Source organism: Bombina bombina, chromosome 9 (genome assembly GCF_027579735.1).
Source record: "Bombina bombina isolate aBomBom1 chromosome 9, aBomBom1.pri, whole genome shotgun sequence".
Taxonomy (NCBI): domain Eukaryota; kingdom Metazoa; phylum Chordata; class Amphibia; order Anura; family Bombinatoridae; genus Bombina; species Bombina bombina.
In genome coordinates this window covers 269,316,726-269,340,570 of record NC_069507.1, presented here as the reverse complement: position 1 = coordinate 269,340,570, position 23,845 = coordinate 269,316,726, and the positions used below count along the sequence as shown (strand labels likewise).

At 41.8% G+C, this 23,845-nt stretch overlaps 1 protein-coding gene across 1 annotated transcript in view; it reads left to right on the top strand.

The window, feature by feature from the left end:
* LOC128640579 (ovostatin-like) overlaps positions 1-15,053 on the top strand; it is a 257,493-nt gene extending 242,440 nt beyond the window's left edge. Inside the window, exon 24 of the mRNA XM_053693050.1 lies at positions 14,931-15,053. Coding sequence (XP_053549025.1) covers positions 14,931-15,053 — 123 coding nt within the window. The remainder of the gene's footprint in view (positions 1-14,930) is intronic.
* The last annotated feature ends 8,792 nt before the right edge of the window (positions 15,054-23,845 follow it).

Here is a 23,845-nt window from a genome sequence, read left to right as displayed (position 1 = left end):
TGTTACAGAATATCACACACAGGCAGGTAATACCCAATACTGACGTACACTGCACTTTCATATCACCTCCTGTTACAGAATATCACACACAGTGTAGGTAATACCCAATACTGACATACACTGCGCTTTTATATCACCTCCTGTTACAGAATATCACACACAGTGCAGGGAATACCCAATGCTGACGTACACTGCGCTTTCATATCACCTCCTGTTACAGAATATCACACACAGGCAGGTAATACCCAATACTGACATTCACTGCGCTTTCATATCACCTCCTGTTACAGAATATCACACACAGTGCAGGGAATACCCAAATTGATGTACATTGCGCTTTCATATCACCTCCTGTTACAGAATATCACACACAGTGCACGTAATACCCGATACTGATGTACAATGCACTTTCATATCACCTCCTGTTACAGAATATCACACACAGGGCAGGTAATACCCAATACTGATGTACACTGCGCTTTCATATCACCTCCTGTTACAGAATATCACACACAGTGCAGGGAATACCCAATGCTGACGTACACTGCGCTTTCATATCACCTCCTGTTACAGAATATCACACACAGGCAGGTAATACCCAATACTGACGTTCACTGCGCTTTCATATCACCTCCTGTTACAGAATATCACACACAGTGCAGGGAATACCCAAATTGATGTACATTGCGCTTTCATATCACCTCCTGTTACAGAATATCACACACAGTGCACGTAATACCCGATACTGATGTACAATGCACTTTCATATCACCTCCTGTTACAGAATATCACACACAGGGCAGGTAATACCCAATACTGACGTACACTGCGCTTTCATATCACCTCCTGTTACAGAATATCACACACAGGCAGGCAATACCCAATACTGATGTACACTGCGCTTTCATATCACCTCCTGTTACAGAATATCACACACACTGCAGGTAATACCCAATACTGACGTACACTGCACTTTCATATCACCTCCTGTTACAGAATATCACACACAGGCAGGTAATACCCAATACTGACGTACACTGCGCTTTCATATCACCTCCTGTTACAGAATATCACACACAGTGCAGGGAATACCCAATACTGACGTACACTGCACTTTCATATCACCTCCTGTTACAGAATATCACACACAGGCAGGTAATACCCAATACTGACGTACACTGCACTTTCATAATCACCTCCTGTTACAGAATATCACACACAGTGTAGGTAATACCCAATACTGACATACACTGCGCTTTTATATCACCTCCTGTTACAGAATATCACACACAGTGCAGGGAATACCCAATGCTGACGGTACACTGCGCTTTCATATCACCTCCTGTTACAGAATATCACACACAGGCAGGTAATACCCAATACTGACGTTCACTGCCTTTCATATCACCTCCTGTTACAGAATATCACACACAGTGCAGGTAATACCCAATACTGACGTACACTGCGCTTTCATATCACCTCCTGTTACAGAATATCACGCACAGTGCAGGTAATACCCAATACTGACGTACACCTGCACTTTCATATCACCTCCGGTAACAGAATATCACACACAGTGCAGGGAATACCCAATACTGATGTACACTGCACTTTCATATCACCTCCGTTACAGAATATCACGCACAGTGCAGGTAATACCCAATACTGACGTACACTGCACTTTCATATCACCTCCTGTTACAGAATATCACACACAGTGCAGGTAATACCCAATACTGACGTACACTGCGCTTTCATATCACCCTCCTGTTACAGAATATCACACACAGGCAGGTAATACCCATTACTGACGTACACTGCACTTTCATATCACCCTCCTGTTACAGAATATCCACACACAGTGCAGGTAATACCCAATACTGACGTAAAATGCACTTTCATATCCCCTCCTGTTACAGAATATCACACACAGGGCAGGTAATACCCAATACTGACGTACACTGCACTTTCATATCACCTCCTGTTACAGAATATCACACACAGTGCAGTTAATACCCAATACTGACGTACACTTGCGCTTTCATTATCACCTCCTGTTACAGAATATCACACACAGGCAGGTAATACCCAATACTGACGTAAAATGCACTTTCATAATCACCTCCTGTTACAGAATATCACACACAGTGCACGTAATACCCAATACTGACATACACTGCACTTTCATATCACCTCCTGTTACAGAATATCACACACAGTGCAGGGAATATCCCAATACTGTCGTACACTGCGCTTTCATATCACCTCCTGTTATAGAATATCACACACAGTGCAGGTAATACCCAATCACTGATATGCACTGCGCTTTCATATCACCTCCTGTTACAGAATATCACACACAGTGCAGGTAATACCCAATACTGACGTATGCACTGCGCTTTCATATCACCATCCTGTTACAGAATATCACACACAGTGCAGGTAATACCCAATACTGACGTACACTGCACTTTCATATCACCTCCTGTTACAGAATATCACACACCAGGCAGGCAATACCCAATACTGACGTACACTGCACTTTTCATATCACCTCCTGTTACAGAATATCACACACAGGCAGGTAATACCCAATACTGACGTACACTGCACTTTCATATCACCTCCTGTTACAGAATATCACACACAGTGCAGTTAATACCCAATACTGACGTACACTGCAGCTTTCATATCACCTCCTGTTACAGAATATCACACACAGGCAGGTAATACCCAATACTGACGTACACTGCACTTTCATATCACCTCCTGTTACAGAATATCACACACAGTGCAGGTAATACCCAATACTGACGTACACTGCTCTTTCATATCACCTCCTGTTACAGAATATCACACACAGTGCAGGAATATAATACCCGATACTGATGTACAATGCACTTTCATATCACCTCCTGTTACAGAATATCACACACCCAGTGCAGGGGAGTATACCCAATACTGACGTACACATGCACTTTCATATCACCTCCTGTTACAGAATATCACGCACAGTGCAGGTAATACCCAATACTGACGTACACTGCACTTTCATATCACCTCCTGTTACAGAATATCACACACAGGCAGGTAAAACCCAATACAGACCGTACACTGCACTTTCATATCACCTCACTGTTACAGAATATCACACACAGTGCAGGGAATACCCAATACTGACGTACACTGCACTTTCATATCACCTTCCTGTTACAGAATATCACACACAGTGCAGGGAATACCCAATACTGACGTACACTGCACTTTCATATCACCTCCTGTTACGAATATCACACAACAGTGCAGGTAATACCCAATACTGACGTACACTTGCACTTTCATATCACCTCCTGTTACAGAATATCACACACAGTGTAGGTAATACCCAATACTGACGTACACTGCACTTTCATATCACCTCCTGTTACAGAATATCACACACAGTGTAGGTAATACCCAATACTGACGTACACTGCGCTTTTATATCACCTCCTGTTACAGAATATCACACACAGGCAGGTAATACCCAATACTGACGTACACTGCGCTTTCATATCACCTCCTGTTACAGAATATCACACACAGGCAGGCAATACCCAATACTGACGTACACTTCGCTTTCATATCACCTCCTGTTACAGAATATCACACACAGGCATGGTAATACCCAATACTGATAGTGCACTGCACATTCATATCACCTCCTGTTACAGAATATCAACACACAGGCAGGCTATACCCAATTACTGACATTACACCTTGCGCTTTCATATCACCTCCTGTTACAGAATATCACATATCATGCAAGGCAATACCCACTTACTGACTTATACACTGCACATTTCATATCACCTCCTGTTACAGATTATCACACACAGTGGCAGGGAATACCCAATACTGACAGTACACTGCACTTTCATATCACCTCCTGTTACAGAATATCCACACACAGGCAGGTAATACCCAATACTGACTTACACTGCACATTCATATCACCTCCTGTTACAGAATATCACACACAGGGAGGTAATACCCAATACTGACGTACACTGCGCTTCATATCACCTCTCTGTTACAGGAATATCACACACAGGCAGGGAATACACAATACTGACGTACACTGCACTCTTTCATATCAACCTACTGTTACAGAATATCACACACAGGCAGGGCAATACGCAATACTGATGTACACTGCGCTTTCATATCACCTCCTGTTACAGAATATCACACAAACACACTGCAGGTAATAACCCAATACTGACGTACACTGCACTTTCATATCACCTCATGTTACAGAATATCACACACAGTGCAGGTAATACCCAATACTGACATACACTGCACTTTCAAATCACCTTCCTGTTACAGAATATCACACACAGGCAGGTAAATACCCAATACTGACATACACTGCACTTTCATATCACCTCCTGTTACAGAATATCACACACAGTGCAGGGAATACCCAATACTGACGTATCACTGCACTTTTCATATCACCTCCTGTTACAGAATATCACGCACAGTGTAGGTAATACCCAATACTGACGTACACTGCACTTTCATATCACCTCCTGTTACAGATATCACACACAGTGCAGGGAATACCCAATACTGACGTACACTGCGCTTTTCATATCACCTCCTGTTACAGAATATCACACACAGGTAGGTAATACCCAATACTGACGTACACTGCACTTTCATATCACCTCCTGTTACAGAATATCACACACAGGCAGGTAATACCCAATACTGAGATACACTGCACTTTCATATCACCTCCTGTTACAGAATATCACACACAGGCAGGTAATACCCAATACTGACGTACACTGCACTTTCATATCACCTCCTGTTACAGAATATCACACACAGTGCAGGTAATACCCAATACTGACGTACACTGCGCTTTTATATCACCTCCTGTTACAGAATATCACACACAGTGCAGGGAATACCCAAATTGATGTACATTGCGCTTTCATATCACCTCCTGTTACAGAATATCACACACAGTGCACGTAATACCCGATACTGATGTACAATGCACTTTCATATCACCTCCTGTTACAGAATATCACACCACAGGGCAGGTAATACCCAATACTGACGTACACTGCGCTTTCATATCACCTCCTGTTACAGAATATCACACACAGGCAGGCAATACCCAATACTGATGTACACTGCGCTTTCATATCACCTCCTGTTACAGAATATCACACACAGGCAGGCAATACCCAATACTGAAGTACACTGCGCTTTCATATCACCTCCTGTTACAGAATATCACACACAAGGGCAGGTAATACCCAATACTGACGTACACTGCGCTTCATATCACCTCCTGTTACAGAATATCAACACACAGGGGCAGGTAATACCCAATACTGATGTACACTGCGCTTTCATATCACCTCCTGTTACAGAATATCACACACACGGCAGGTAATACCCAATACTGACGTACACTGCGCTTTCATATCACCTCCTGTTACAGAATATCACACACAGGCAGGCAATACCCAATACTGATGTACACTGCGCTTTCATATCACCTCCTGTTACAGAATATCACACACACGGCAGGTAATACCCAATACTGACGTACACTGCACTTTCATATCACCTCCTGTTACAGAATATCACACACAGGCAGGTAATAACCCAATACTGACGTACACTGCGCTTTCATATCACCTCCTGTTACAGAATATCACACACAGTGCAGGCAATACCCAATACTGACTTACACTGCACATTCATATCACCCTCCTGTTACAGAATATCACACACAGTGCAGGGAATACCCAATACTGACGTACACTGCTACTTTCATATCACCTCCTGTTACAGAATATCACACACAGGCAGGTAATACCCAATACTGACTTACACTGCACATTCATATCACCTCCTGTTACAGAATATCACACACAGGCAGGTAATACCCAATACTGACGTACACACTGCGCTTTCATATCACCTCCTGTTACAGAATATCACACACAGGCAGGTAATACTCAATACTGACGTACACTGCACTTTCATATCACCTCCTGTTACAGAATATCACACACAGGCAGGCAATACCCAATACTGATGTACACTGCGCTTTCATATCACCTCCTGTTACAGAATATCACACACACTGCAGGTAATACCCAATACTGACGTACACTGCACTTTCATATCACCTCATGTTACAGAATATCACACACAGTGCAGGTAATACCCAATACTGACATAACACTGCACTTTCATATCACCTCCTGTTACAGAATATCACACACAGGCAGGTAATACCCAATACTGACATACACTGCACTTTCATATCACCTCCTGTTACAGAATATCACACACAGTGCAGGGAATACCCAATACTGACGTTACACTGCACTTTCATATCACCTCCTGTTACAGAATATCACGCACAGTGTAGGTAATACCCAAATACTGACGTACACTGCACTTTCATATCACCTCCTGTTACAGAATATCACACACAGTGCAGGTAAATACCCAATACTGACGTACACTGCGCTTTCATATCACCTCCTGTTACAGAATATCACACACAGGTAGGTAATACCCAATACCTGACGTACACTGCACTTTCATATCACCTCCATGTTACAGAATATCACACACAGGCAGGTACATACCCAATACTGAGTACACTGCACTTTCATATCACCTCCTGTTACAGAATATCACACACAGGCAAGGTAATACCCCAATACTGACGTACACTGCACTTTCATATCACCTCCTGTTACAGAATATCACACACAGTGTAGGTAATACCCAATACTGACGTACACTGCGCTTTATATCACCTCCTGTTACAGAATATCACACACAGTGCAGGGAATACCCAAATTGATGTACATTGCGCATTTCATATCACCTCTGTACAGAATATCACACACAGTGCACGTAATACCCGATACTGATGTACAATGCACTTTCATATCACCTCCTGTTACAGAATATCACACACAGGGCAGGTAATACCCCAATACTGACGTACACTGCGCTTTCATATCACCTCCTGTTACAGAATATCACACACAGGCAGGCAATACCCAATACTGATGTACACTGCGCTTTCATATCACCTCCTGTTACAGAATATCACACACCTCTGCAGGTAATACCCAATACTGACGTACACTGCACTTTCATATCACCTCCTGCTTACAGAATATCACACACAGGCCAGGTAATACCCCAATACTGACGTACACTGACGCTTTCATATCACCTCCTGTTACAGAATATCACACACAGTGCAGGGAATACCCAATACTGACGTACTCACGCACTTTCATATCACCTCCTGTTACAGAATATCACACACAGGCAGGTAATACCCAATACTGACGTACACTGCACTTTCATATCACCCTCCTGTTCCAGAATATCACACACAGTGTAGGTAATACCCAATACTGACATACACTGCGCTTTTATATCACCTCCTGTTACAGAATATCACAAACAGTGCAGGGAATACCCAATGCTGACGTTACACTTGCGCTTTCATATCACCTCCCTGTTACAGAATATCACCAAAGGCAGGTAATTACCAATACTGAACGTTCACTGCGCTCTTCATATCACCTCCTGTTACAGAATATCACACACAGTGCAGGTAATACCCCAATACTGACGTACACTGCGCTTTCATATCACCTCCTGTTACAGAATATCACGCACAGTGCAGGTAATACCCAATACTGACGTACACTGCACTTTCATATCACCTCCGGTAACAGAATATCACACACAGTGCAGGGAATACCCAAACTGATGTACACTGACACTTTCATATCACCTCCTGTTACAGAATATCACGCACAGGTGCAGGTAATACCCAATACTGACGTACACTGCACTTTCATATCACCTCCTGTTACAGAATATCACACACAGTGCAGGTAATACCCAATACTGACGTACACTGCGCTTTCATATCACCTCCTGTTACAGAATATCACACACAGGCAGGTAATACCACATTACTGACGTACACTGCACTTTCATATCACCTCCTGTTACAGAATATCACCCACAGTGCAGGTAATACCAATACTGACGTAAAAATGCACTTTCATATCACCCTCCTGTTACAGAATATCACACACAGGCAGGTAATACCCAATACTGACGTACACTGCGCTTTCATATCACCTCCTGTTACAGAATATCACACACAGTGCAGGGAATACCCAATACTGACGTACACTGCACTTTCATATCACCTCCTGTTACAGAATATCACACACAGGCAGGTAATACCCAATACTGACGTACACTGCACTTTCATATCACCTCCTGTTACAGGAATATCACACACAGTGTAGGTAATACCCAATACTGACATACACTGCGCTTTTATATCACCTCCTGTTACAGAATATCACACACAGTGCAGGGAATACCCAATGCTGACGTACACTGCGCTTTCATATCACCTCCTGTTACAGAATATCACACACAGGCAGGTAATACCCAATACTGACATTCACTGCGCTTTCATATCACCTCCTGTTACAGAATATCACACACAGTGCAGGGAATACCCAAATTGATGTACATTGCGCTTTCATATCACCTCCTGTTACAGAATATCACACACAGTGCACGTAATACCCGATACTGATGTACAATGCACTTTCATATCACCTCCTGTTACAGAATATCACACACAGGGCAGGTAATACCCAATACTGATGTACACTGCGCTTTCATATCACCTCCTGTTACAGAATATCACACACAGTGCAGGGAATACCCAATACTGACGTACACTGCGCTTTCATATCACCTCCTGTTACAGAATATCACACACAGGCAGGTAATACCCAATACTGACGTTCACTGCGCTTTCATATCACCTCCTGTTACAGAATATCACACCACAGTGCAGGTAATACCCAATACTGACGTACACTGCGCTTTCATATCACCTCCTGTTACAGAATATCACGCACAGTGCAGGTAATACCCAATACTGACGTACACTGCACTTTCATATCACCTCCGGTAACAGAATATCACCACACAGTGCAGGGAATACCCAATACATGATGTACACTGCACTTTCATATCACCATCCTGTTACAGAATATCACGCACAGTGCAGGTAATACCCAATACTGACGTACACCTGCACTTTCATATCACCTCCTGTTACAGAATATCACACACAGTGCAGGTAATACCCAATACTGACGTACACTGCGCTTTCATATCACCTCCTGTTACAGAATATCACACACAGTCAGGTAAATACCCATTACTGACGTACACATGCACTTTCATATCACCTCCTGTTACAGAATATCACACACAGTGCAGGTAATACCCAATACTGACGTAAAATGCACTTTCATATCACCTCCTGTTACAGAATATCACACACAGGCAGGTAATACCCAATACTGACGTACACTGCTCTTTCATATCACCTCCTGTTACAGAATATCACACACAGTGCAGGGAATACCCAATACTGACGTACACTGCACTTTCATATCACCTCCTGTTACAGAATATCACACACAGGCAGGTAATACCCAATACTGACGTACACTGCACTTTCATATCACCTCCTGTTACAGAATATCACACACAGTGTAGGTAATACCCAATACTGACATACACTGCGCTTTTATATCACCTCCTGTTACAGAATATCACACACAGTGCAGGGAATACCCAATGCTGACGTACACTGCGCTTTCATATCACCTCCTGTTACAGAATATCACACACAGGCAGGTAATACCCAATACTGACATTCACTGCGCTTTCATATCACCTCCTGTTACAGAATATCACACACAGTGCAGGGAATACCCAAATTGATGTACATTGCGCTTTCATATCACCTCCTGTTACAGAATATCACACACAGTGCACGTAATACCCGATACTGATGTACAATGCACTTTCATATCACCTCCTGTTACAGAATATCACACACAGGGCAGGTAATACCCCAATACTGATGTACACTGCGCTTTCATATCACCTCCTGTTACAGAATATCACACACAGTGCAGGGAATACCCAATGACTGACGTACACTGCGCTTTCATATCACCTCCTGTTACAGAATATCACACACAGGCAGGTAATACCCAATACTGGACGTTCACTCTGCGCTTTCATATCACCTCCTGTTACAGAATATCACACACAGTGCAGGGAATACCCAAATTGAAGTACATTGCGCTTTCATATCACCTCCTGTTACAGAATATCACACACAGTGCACGTAATACCCGATACTGACTGTACAATGCACTTTCATATCACCCTCCTGTTACAGAATATCACACACAGGGCAGGTAATACCCAATACTGACGTACACTGCGCTTTCATATCACCTCCTGTTACAGAATATCACACACAGCAGCAGGCAATACCCAATACTGATGTACACTGCGCTTTCATATCACCTCCTGTTACAGAATATCACACACACTGCAGGTAATACCCAAATACTGACGTACACTGCACTTTCATATCACCTCCTGTTACAGAATATCACACACAGGCAGGTAATACCAATACTGACGTACACTGCGCTTTTCATATCACCTCCTGTTTACAGAATATCACACACAGTGCAGGGAATACCCAATACTGACGGTACACTGCACTTTCATATCACCTCCTGTTACAGAATATCACACACAGGCAAGGTAATACCCAATACTGACGTACACTGCACTTTCATATCACCTCCTGTTACAGAATATCACACACAGTGTAGGTAATACCCAATACTGACATACACTGCGCTTTTATATCACCCTCCTGTTACAGAATATCACACACAGTGCAGGGAATACCCAATGCTGACGTACACTGCGCTTTCATATCACCTCCTGTTACAGAATATCACACACAGGCAGGTCAATACCCAATACTGACGTTCACTGCGCTTTCATATCACCTCCTGTTACAGAATATCACACACAGTGCAGGTAATACCCAATACTGACGTACACTGCGCTTTCATATCACCTCCTGTTACAGAATATCACGCACCAGTGCAGGTAATACCCAATACTGACGTACACTGCACTTTCATATCACCTCCGGTAACAGAATATCACACACAGTGCAGGGAATACCCAATACTGATGTACACTGCACTTTCATAAACACCTCCTGTTACAGAATATCACGCACAGTGCAGGTAATACCCAATACTGACGTACACTGCACTTTCATATCACCCTCCTGTTACAGAATATCACACACAGTGCAGGTAATACCCAATACTGACGTACACTGCGCTTTCATATCACCTCCTGTTACAGAATATCACACACAGGCAGGTAATACCCATTACTGACGTACACTGCACTTTCATATCACCTCCTGTTACAGAATATCACACACAGTGCAGGTAATACCCAATACTGACGTAAAATGCACTTTCATATCACCTCCTGTTACAGAATATCACACACAGGGCAGGTAATACCCAATACTGACGTACACTGCACTTTCATATCACCTCCTGTTACAGAATATCACACACAGTGCAGTTAATACCCAATACTGACGTACACTGCGCTTTCATATCACCTCCTGTTACAGAATATCACACACAGGCAGGTAATACCCAATACTGACGTAAAATGCACTTTCATATCACCTCCTGTTACAGAATATCACACACAGTGCACGTAATACCCAATACTGACATACACTGCACTTTCATATCACCTCCTGTTACAGAATATCACACACAGTGCAGGGAATATCCAATACTGACGTACACTGCGCTTTCATATCACCTCCTGTTATAGAATATCACACACAGTGCAGGTAATACCCAATACTGATATGCACTGCGCTTTCATATCACCTCCTGTTACAGAATATCACACACAGTGCAGGTAATACCCAATACTGACGTACACTGCGCTTTCATATCACCTCCTGTTACAGAATATCACACACAGGCAGGCAATACCCAATACTGACGTACACTGCACTTTCATATCACCTCCTGTTACAGAATATCACACACAGGCAGGCAATACCCAATACTGATGTACACTGCACTTTCATATCACCTCCTGTTACAGAATATCACACACAGGCAGGTAATACCCAATACTGACGTACACTGCACTTTCATATCACCTCCTGTTACAGAATATCACACACAGTGCAGGCAATACCCAATACTGACGTAAAATGCACTTTCATATCACCTCCTGTTACAGAATATCACACACAGGCAGGTAATACCCAATACTGATATGCACTGCCCTTTCATATCACCTCCTGTTACAGAATATCACACACAGTGCAGGCAATACCCAATACTGACTTACACTGCACTTTCATATCACCTCCTGTTACAGAATATCACACACAGTGCAGGGAATGGAATACCCAATACTGACGTACACTGCACTTTCATATCACCTCCTGTTACAGAATATCACACACAGTGCAGGTAATACCCAATACTGACGTACACTGCGCTTTCATATCACCTCTTGTTACAGAATATCACACACAGTGCAGGTAATACCCAATACTGACGTACACTGCACTTTCATATCACCTCCTGTTACAGAATATCACACACAGGCAGGTAATACCCAATACTGACGTACACTGCCCTTTCATATCACCTCCTGTTACAGAATATCACACACAGTGCAGGGAATACCCAATACTGACGTACACTGCACTTTCATATCACCTCCTGTTACAGAATATCACACACAGTGCAGGGAATACCCAATACTGACGTACACTGCACTTTCATATCACCTCCTGTTACAGAATATCACACACAGGCAGGTAATACCCAATACTGACGTACACTGCACTTTCATATCACCTCCTGTTACAGAATATCACACACAGGCAGGTAATACCCAATACTGACGTACACTGCACTTTCATATCACCTCCTGTTACAGAATATCACACACAGTGCAGGGAATACCCAATACTGACTTACACTGCGCTTTCATATCACCTCCTGTTACAGAATATCACACACAGGCAGGGAATACCCAATACTGACGTACACTGCACTTTCATATCACCTCCTGTTACAGAATATCACACACAGGCAGGTAATACCCAATACTGACGTACACTGCACTTTCATATCACCTCCTGTTACAGAATATCACACACAGTGTAGGTAATACCCAATACTGACGTACACTGCGCTTTCATATCACCTCCTGTTACAGAATATCACACACAGTGTAGGTAATACCCAATACTGACGTACACTGCACTTTCATATCACCTCCTGTTACAGAATATCACACACAGGCAGGTAATACCCAATACTGACTTACACTGCGCTTTCATATCACCTCCTGTTACAGAATATCACACACAGTGTAGGTAATGCCCAATACTGACATACACTGCGCTTTTATATCACCTCCTGTTACAGAATATCACACACAGTGCAGGGAATACCCAATGCTGACGTACACTGCGCTTTCATATCACCTCCTGTTACAGAATATCACACACAGGCAGGTAATACCCAATACTGACGTACACTGCGCTTTCATATCACCTCCTGTTACAGAATATCACACACAGTGCAGGTAATACCCAATACTGACGTACACTGCGCTTTTATATCACCTCCTGTTACAGAATATCACACACAGTGTAGGTAATACCCAATACTGACATACACTGCGCTTTCATATCACCTCCTGTTACAGAATATCACACACAGTGCAGGAAATACCCAATGCTGACGTACACTGCGCTTTCATATCACCTCCTGTTACAGAATATCACACACAGGCAGGTAATACCCAATACTGACGTACACTGCGCTTTCATATCACCTCCTGTTACAGAATATCACGCACAGTGCAGGTAATACCCAATGCTGACGTACACTGCACTTTCATATCACCTCCTGTTACAGAATATCACACACAGTGCAGGGAATACCCAATACTGACGTACACTGCGCTTTCATATCACCTCCTGTTACAGAATATCACACACAGGCAGGCAATACCCAATACTGACGTACACTGCACTTTCATATCACCTCCTGTTACAGAATATCACACACAGGCAGGTAATACCCAATACTGACGTACACTGCACTTTCATATCACCTCCTGTTACAGAATATCACACACAGGCAGGTAATACCCAATACTGACATACACTGCACTTTCATATCACCTCCTGTTACAGAATATCACGCACAGTGCAGGGAATACCCAATACTGACGTACACTGGACTTTCATATCACCTCCTGTTACAGAATATCACACACAGGCAGGTAATACCCAATACTGACGTACACTGCGCTTTCATATCACCTCCTGTTACAGAATATCACGCACAGTGCAGGTAATACCCAATACTGACGTACACTGCACTTTCATATCACCTCCTGTTACAGAATATCACGCACAGTGCAGGGAATACCCAATACTGATATGCACTGCGCTTTTATATCACCTCCTGTTACAGAATATCACACACAGTGCAGGGAATACCCAATACTGATATGCACTGCGCTTTTATATCACCTCCTGTTACAGAATATCACACGCAGGCAGGGAATACCCAATACTGACGTACACTGCGATTTTATATCACCTCCTGTTACAGAATATCACGCACAGTGCAGGTAATACCCAATACTGACGTACACTGCACTTTCATATCACCTCCTGTTACAGAATATCACGCACAGTGCAGGGAATACCCAATACTGATATGCACTGCGCTTTTATATCACCTCCTGTTACAGAATATCACACACAGGCAGGGAATATCCACAGCTCAGCTTGCAGTGATTTCCTTTCTGTTTTCCCAGAAGCCCAGGAATGAGCCTTTTGTTGTCATTTATTTTATTTCTTGTTGCAGATGACGAAGTCTAAATTAGTTTCCAAAAGTGAAGAACAAAATGGTCATGTGTTTCTGTATCTGAACTCTGTAAGTTGTGTGCCCAGATCTTTGTGTTTATGTGCTTTATCTATTGCCCTTTAATGCAGCTCTGTGTACATAGTATATTATACATGCCCACTCGGTGTACCTACTACAGCATATATGTATCCCTCATACCTCTACTGTATACACCGTATTCTATATGAACCTACTGTAATCTATAGGTATCCCTCATACTTCTACTGTATACACCGTATTCTATATGAACCTACTGTAATCTATAGGTATCCCTCATACTTCTACTGTATACACCGTATTCTATATGAACCTACTGTAATCTATAGGTATCCCTCATACTTCTACTGTATACACCGTATTCTATATGAACCTACTGTAATCTATAGGTATCCCTCATACCTCTATTGTATGCACCGTATTCTATAGGAACCTACTGTAATCTATAGGTATCCCTCATACTTCTACTGTATACACCGTATTCTATATGAACCTACTGTAATCTATAGGTATCCCTCATACTTCTACTGTATACACCGTATTCTATATGAACCTACTGTAATCTATAGGTATCCCTCATACCTCTATTGTATGCACCATATTCTATAGGAACCTACTGTAGTCTATAGGTATCCCTCATACCTCCTATTGTATACACCGTATTCTATATTAAATTACTGTAATCTATAGGTATCCTTCATACTTCTACTGTATACACCGTATTCTATATGAACCTACTGTAATCTATAGGTATCCCTCATACTTCTACTGTATACACCGTATTCTATATGAACCTACTGTAATCTATAGGTATCCCTCATACTTCTACTGTATACACTGTATTCTATATGAATTTACTGTAATCTATAGGTATCCCTCATACTTCTACTGTATACACCGTATTCTATATGAACCTACTGTAATCTATAGGTATCCCTCATACCTCTATTGTATACACCGTATTCTATATGAACCTACTGTAATCTATAGGTATCCCTTACACATCTACTGTATACACCGTATTCTATATGTACCTACTGTAATCTATAGGTATCCCTTACACCTCTATTGTACCTACCTCAGTATCTGTGCACCTACTGTAATCTATATGTTTCTCTTACACCTCTATTGTACCTACCTCAGTATCTGTGTACCTACTGTAATCTATATGTTTCTCTTACACCTCTATTGTACCTACCTCAGTATCTGTGTACCTACTGTAATCTATATGTTTCTCTTACACCTCTATTGTACCTACCTCAGTATCTGTGTACCTACTGTAATCTATATGTTTCTCTTACACCTCTTTTGTACCTACCTCAGTATCTGTGTACCTACTGTAATCTATATGTTTCTCTTACACCTCTATTGTACATACCTCAGTATCTGTGTACCTACTGTAATCTAAATGTATCCCTTACACCTCTACTGTACCTACCTCAGTGTCTGTGTACCTAGTGTATTCTATAGGGATCCCTTACACCTCTACTGTACCTACCTCAGTATCTGTGTACCTACTGTAATCTAAATGTATCCCTTACACCTCTTCTGTACCTACTTCAGTATTTGTGTATCTACTGTAATCTATATGTATCCCTTACACCTCTACTGTACCTACCTCAGTATCTGTGTACCTACTGTAATCTATATATATATATCCCTTACATCTCTGCTGTACCTACCTAAGTATCTGTGCACCTACTGTAACCTATATGTATCCCTTATATCTGTACTGTACCCACCTCCGTATCTGTGTACAAACTGTAATCTATAGGTATCCCTTACACCTCTACTGTACCTACCTCAGCAGCTGTGTACCTACTGTAACCTATATGTATCCCTTATAACTCTTCTGTACCCACCTCAGTGTCTGTGTTTCCACTGTAACCTATATGTATCCCTTACACCTCTATTGTACCTACCTCAGTATCTGTGTACCTAATGTAATCTAAATGTATCCCTTACACCTCTACTGTACCTACCTCAGTATCTGTGTACCTACTGTAATCTAAATGTATCCCTTACACCTCTACTGTACCAACCTCAGTATCTGTGTACCTACTGTAATCTAAATGTATCCCTTACACCTCTACTGTACCTACCTCAGTATCTGTGTACCTACTGTATTCTATATGTATCCCTTATACCTCTACTGTACATACCCCAGTATCTGTGTACCTACTGTTATCTATATGTTTCCCTTACACCTTTATTGTATGTTATGGTATAACCCGGATATCAAGGGTTAATACCATATGAAAGATGCCCTGAATACGGGATCAGCAACACACGAACCCAGTTAATTCCCCCCAAACATGAGACCAAGCTCCATCTTGAGGGTAAAACAGAATGTGTTTTATTGAGGGCTATATGCCCAGTATTTATGCAGGCCTCCCACCTGGTTGACACTCCCTAGGTGGGGGATTGGAAGAGTATAGTACATTAGATAGAGGGAAGACGCCCTTTTACAGGATACAATATAATTGCATTACTTAACCAAGTAAACAATTAAACACAAGAAAACAATGGAGTCCTTCTTCACACCTGGCAGTCTGACTCTGGAGGTGATTAAACAATGTGAATGCTTATCACTTAAACTTAATTACAGTAAACAATAGCTGATGCCAGGAAACCTGTCTTTAGAAAATAGTTTCTCAAAACTGAACAAAGTTAACCCTTCCAGTACTGACAGAGGGGTCTGTCACATGGCTCCCTCCTGGTGGGACACTCCAGCAGACCCGGCTTGACCCTTTGGCGGCTCAACTTGGGGATGACCGGACTAGGAGGTGGTAGGAATGTCAGTTTGCCGGAACAATCCATCTGCATTCCCGTTATGAGAGAGAATTCCTGTCCGTATAAATAAGGGTTCAACTTCTTCAGTGCCCAGACCAGGGCTAAACAGTGCAAAAGTTCAGTTCGTCCCTCTTTGCAGCTCAAGACTCAAACGGCATAGTAATACAGTGTTTACTTGAAAGGAAAGGACTCACCCGGTAAGCCTCAGTAGCAGATCACCTTTCGGGACTCCACAGTCGCGGTTGCGGAAGCTTGTACTCACTTGGGAACGTCTCCTTGTCCCGTCCGAGATTTACACTCCGCCAGCCCCTGGTTTCAAACTCTGCTATAGTCTAAGTAGCCAACTACGGGTGAGGATTCACACTTTTCCCAGAGGCAGTTACAGCCTCTTTCCTGTGTGGTAACTTCACTGCCGTCTTTGCGCCCTGACGTCATCAGTTGTGCTGCAGGTCCGGAATGCTTACCAAGGCTCCGCTGGAAACGATAATCAAACAGCATAGAAACAAATGCCAGCGAGCCTCAAGGTAATGCAAAAGAAAGTTCTTTAATAGTAAAAGAGAAATAAAAAAGCACAAGCTTAGATCCCAAGCATATATGGTAAATACAGGTCCTACGCGTTTCGGCAGCCCCCTGCCTTATTCATGGACATAAAGTGTAAGGTAATCTTACCCCTTAAATACACCTGTGTCCCCAGGTGTTGATACCACATGATGCTTACAATTTAAAGGGATATTATACTGATTGTTAACATATAGCGCTTGCTCACACAGAAATAATATGGCAGACTCATAAATCTCTAAGATGAAAAATTAGAATCAGAATAAGATATTTAGATATTAAATTATTTAAACCGCTAAACCAGCTAATAGTCTCCCTCCATTAAAGTGACCTATAAATTCACTTTACTGCCTCTGGGAAAAGTGTGAATCCTCACCCGTAGTTGGCTACTTAGACTATAGCAGAGTTTGAAACCAGGGGCTGGCGGAGTGTAAATCTCGGACGGGACAAGGAGACGTTCCCAAGTGAGTACAAGCTTCCGCAACCGCGACTGTGGAGTCCCGAAAGGTGATCTGCTACTGAGGCTTACCGGGTGAGTCCTTTCCTTTCAAGTAAACACTGTATTACTATGCCGTTTGAGTCTTGAGCTGCAAAGAGGGACGAACTGAACTTTTGCACTGATATCTATTTCCCACTTACGGCTCGACTTGCTCTGACTGTGGCTGTTTATCAGGACTGACCTTCCCAGCTTCTTAAGCGTTGCTTTTTGTGACTTACACACTAGACATAACGGGAGTGGATTGTTCTTTATTATGGAGAATCATGATTTATTTTCAATGCGCTCTCTTGTGAACATGGATATGGAGAGACTCAGTATCGAAGATACATTTGTTAATCAAAGGGAGACACTCTCCATAAGTGATATTTTTTTACAGATGGAAAAAACCCTTATAAAGGAGTATAAGATTTGGTGGGATAAGCGGGCCCTGGAGAAATATCTGTTGATGGATCTTATTCCCAGGGGCCTACGCCTAAATAAGTTTCCCACTTTTCAGGTTGATGATCCATCTTTTGTAACAAAATGGAATATTATCCTAACGGAATGTTCCAGGAGGCTTATGGAGTTAATTATTACCTTTAAGGAGAATGCTCTGATGAAAACTAGAGAAGAAATAACTGACTTACAGCTAAGGATGAATGAATATACCATGCATGCTAAATTTACTGAGATGGACACTTTATTGAAAGACTCTGTAAATAAGTTTCGTATTGAATTAGATAATTTCAAGTTGAAGAAATTTCTGAGGGATAGTGATGACCACCTATACAACAGAGTCTACACTTGGCATACACGTAATAACAACACGCAGAACAGATCAAGGTCTAGGTCCAGGTCACGTGGTAGAAATGTGGCATATTTACAAGACAAACATGTGTCTTTCTCTGAATCTAATTTGCCCCCTACTATAGATGCCCAATTATGTCTCCCCCCTGCCCCTAGCACCCAGCTCACACAGATGCAAGTGGAGCACACTGTTAAACCCAAAACTAACAGTATTATTCGTTTAGACCCTATGATCACTAGAAATTCAAGTTCGAATAAGAAAAGCACTACTGATCAGGTTGAGTCCTCTCAAATTGAACAAAGGAGACAAGATTTTTTGACAGTAAAAGGCAATGAATCTAGGCCAATCAACTGTGATGTGGCACGTAGTTCAGCTGATAGAGAACCGCAGGTTTTTCAGAGGGAATACAGCTCAGAAGAGGGGGGAGGGCACGCAGAAAGAGGACAAAGAGGCAGAGGCGCAGGAAGGTTCAGAAGAAGAGGGGGTCGCAACAAATATGCCATCTGAATGTGATAAATATCTCTAGCAGCACACTAACTAATGCAGAGAATGAGTTACTTGGTCTGGGCTTGGGGTTTGTACCAACCTCTAAATTTAACCTTTTCCAGACTATAGTAGATGTGAATAAATTAATTCGTAATTTAACCTTAAAAAAGTTTTTTTGGAATAAAGAAATGCACACTACTGATATTTCAGAGGCTTCTGTTCTGGGAGGGGAGGTTATCCCTAAACCCTATGACCTTGTTGATTTCAGTGAGGCAAGTGATTTCCTTAACATTCATGAATTAGCCTTAGATACACCTATTGACCAGACACTACTTAAGGCAACACACAGTGGATATAGACCTAGGTCTATTTTTTATCCTACCCGGGAAAGGGGACCCTTTCTGGAAGCTTTCCACCGTAGAGTGGAGGAAGACCTCATGAGGCTTTCTTCGGAAAGCTATCATCCACGCCCTAACCTTAGTGAGGATTTATCAAAAGCATTAGAAAATCTTAAGAAGAGGGAAGACATTGTAATCAAGCAGGCAGACAAAGGGGGCAGTGTGGTGGTGCAAGATAGGTCACACTACACACAGGAAGCCATGAGGCAGCTTGGGGACCCAGAAGTTTATCAAGTTTTGACGTGTAATCCTACTGTTGAATTTGGCAAAAGATTGGAGTCCATTATAGATGATGGTCTCGAGTTGGGAGTCTTTGATCAGGACACAGCCGATTTTCTATATGTGCCACATCCTGTGGTACCGATCTTCCATCACCTCCCCAAGGTGCACAAGTCCCTTGAGGAGGTGAAGGGGAGACCTATTGTGGCAGGTATCGGCTCCATGTTCGAGAACATGTCTATGTGGGTTGAATCTTTGTTACAGCCCATTGTCTATAATCTCCCATCATACTTGAGGGACACTAAACATCTTTTGAAATGTATTGAACAAGTGAAGTGGACGGAGAAAACTGAATGGATAACAGTTGACGTTGTCAGTTTATACTCTGCTATTCCCCACACATTGGGCTTGGAGGCGGTATCCTACATGTTGGATAGATTTAGTGACTATAATGAAGTCCTTAAGAGTTTTTTGTTGTCCACCTTAGACTTCCTACTGTCCCATAATTTCTTTCAATTTGATGGGACGTTTTACCTCCAAAGACGTGGCACAGCAATGGGGGCAAAGTTTGCCCCAGCCTACGCCAACCTGTTCATGGGTTGGTGGGAGGTGTGCCATGTCTTTGGAGGGGCTAACCCTTTTCATGCTGAGATACTTATGTACAAGAGATACATTGATGACCTCCTGTTCATTTGGACGGGAGGTCATCAAAGAATGAATGATTTCATGAATTATCTAAATGATAATAACTGTAATCTTCAGTTTACTTATGCATGTGACAAGTTTTCTATTCCTTATCTTGACCTCATCTTGATAGGTGACATAGATACTCAGAGTATCAGAACGACATTATATCGCAAACCAATAGCTACTAATGCGGTTTTGCATGGGAGGAGTAACCATCCGAAATATACTGGTTTTGGAGTTGCTAAAGGACAATTCATCCGTGTTAAGAGGAATTGCACGGATGAATTGGACTTTGAAAAAGAAAGTCAACTGTTGATTGATAGCTTTCTTGAAAGAGGCTACAAAAAGAAGGCCATAGAGCGTGCATACCTAGAGGTTTCTAGGTTAGACAGAAAACATCTATTGTCTGATCGTAATCTGACGGATCCAACTGACAGAGGTTTTGATCCAACGAAACCTACATTTACTACAGCCTATAGTGCACAATTTAATGACATCTGTAATATTGTGAACCGTCATTTGCCAATTCTTACGGCTGAAGACAGCCTAAAAGACTTTGTGTCTAAAGGCTGTAACTTTGTACCTAGACGAGGGTGTACAATAGGTAATTTGTTGTCTCCTAGCCTGCTACGTCAGTCTTCCACAAGGAGAGGTAGCTGGTTGGAGGTTAAAGGGCACTATAAATGTCACTTTGGTAATTGTATTTCGTGTGGCTTTGCTAAGGTAACGCGTAATTTTCAGTCGTATGTGACCCAAAGGATTTATAGTTTGGACTCCTACACCAATTGCCGCACAACATTTGTTATATATCTGGTGGATTGCACCCAATGTATGAAACAGTACATTGGGTGCACTACTCGTGAGTGTAGAAGCAGGATCAGGGAACATTTGAAGAATATTGAAAACGGAATAGAATGTTCTGACCTAGTGAGACACTTTATACATGCCCATAACAAGAAGGTTGTGACTTTTAAATGGCAAATTATTGATCACATTAAACCCTGTGTTCGCGGGGGAGATCGATCTGCTAAATTGCTATACAAGGAGGCGTTCTGGATCTTTAAATTAGAAACCAGACGGCCTAAGGGATTTAACATTGATGGGGATGTTATTAATTTTTGGACACATCAGCGCTAGTCCTATTTGGAATAGCGCTTCCCCACTGTTAGTTCCTGAATATAATCCCTCTTTTTTAAGGGCCTCTGTTTAGGTCATTTAGCTATCTATCCATTTTCTCTATAGCTGGTGACGATACTCTGGTGTATTGGCAATATAGGCTAGTGGTTTAATATAAACAATAATATGGGCCCGACTTGGTGACTTTTGTCGTGTTTATACACTTGCAAGCATATTTGAGTCAATATGCATATCTGTGCACTGCAGGCCGAAGTATCTTAGGCCCTCTATCGATTGGTTCTTGAATAGTGGGGTTTTCATTTCTGGATTATCCATCTCTACCTAGCCTATAGCAGGAGAGTTTACCATGACATTAGGTTTCAATACCTATTACCTGATGTATTGATTCATTTACTTATATAACCTAAGAAGCCAACCCATTGTTGTTGAATATACTAATTTACAACATTGGGTATCACCTCCAGGCCCCAGTAGATGGGGGTAGCATGTCAATTGATTATATTATTATTATTGGCAACCATTTGGCGTTTTGCCATTTATGTACCTCATACTGCTATTATTTTTCAGTACTCTCATTAATACTTCTACTAATAGGGCTAGTTTGTGTATTAGTTCTTTCTTGCCTTAATAGGATTAGGACGCCACCAGGCTTATTTAAATTAAGTGGTATTTTTTACTAGGTAGGTCACTCAAATACAATAAAAAGGGAGAACAATTCTTTATCTTTATTTTTGTATATACAAATGTTAGACTCTAATGCCATTTTTTTTTTAATACATAGTAAGCTCTGTGTTGGCTCTCTAGGTTTATAATAAAATTTATAGGTCACTTTAATGGAGGGAGACTATTAGCTGGTTTAGCGGTTTAAATAATTTAATATCTAAATATCTTATTCTGATTCTAATTTTTCATCTTAGAGATTTATGAGTCTGCCATATTATTTCTGTGTGAGCAAGCGCTATATGTTAACAATCAGTATAATATCCCTTTAAATTGTAAGCATCATGTGGTATCAACACCTGGGGACACAGGTGTATTTAAGGGGTAAGATTACCTTACACTTTATGTCCATGAATAAGGCAGGGGGCTGCCGAAACGCGTAGGACCTGTATTTACCATATATGCTTGGGATCTAAGCTTGTGCTTTTTTATTTCTCTTTTACTATTAAAGAACTTTCTTTTGCATTACCTTGAGGCTCGCTGGCATTTGTTTCAGGGCTAAACAGTCCTTCAAGTTTTTGTTTTCAGAGACGCTTCTTTCCAGTTGAAGACAAATCTCATCAGCTTCTTTACGAGTTTTTTGTACCTGCTCTTT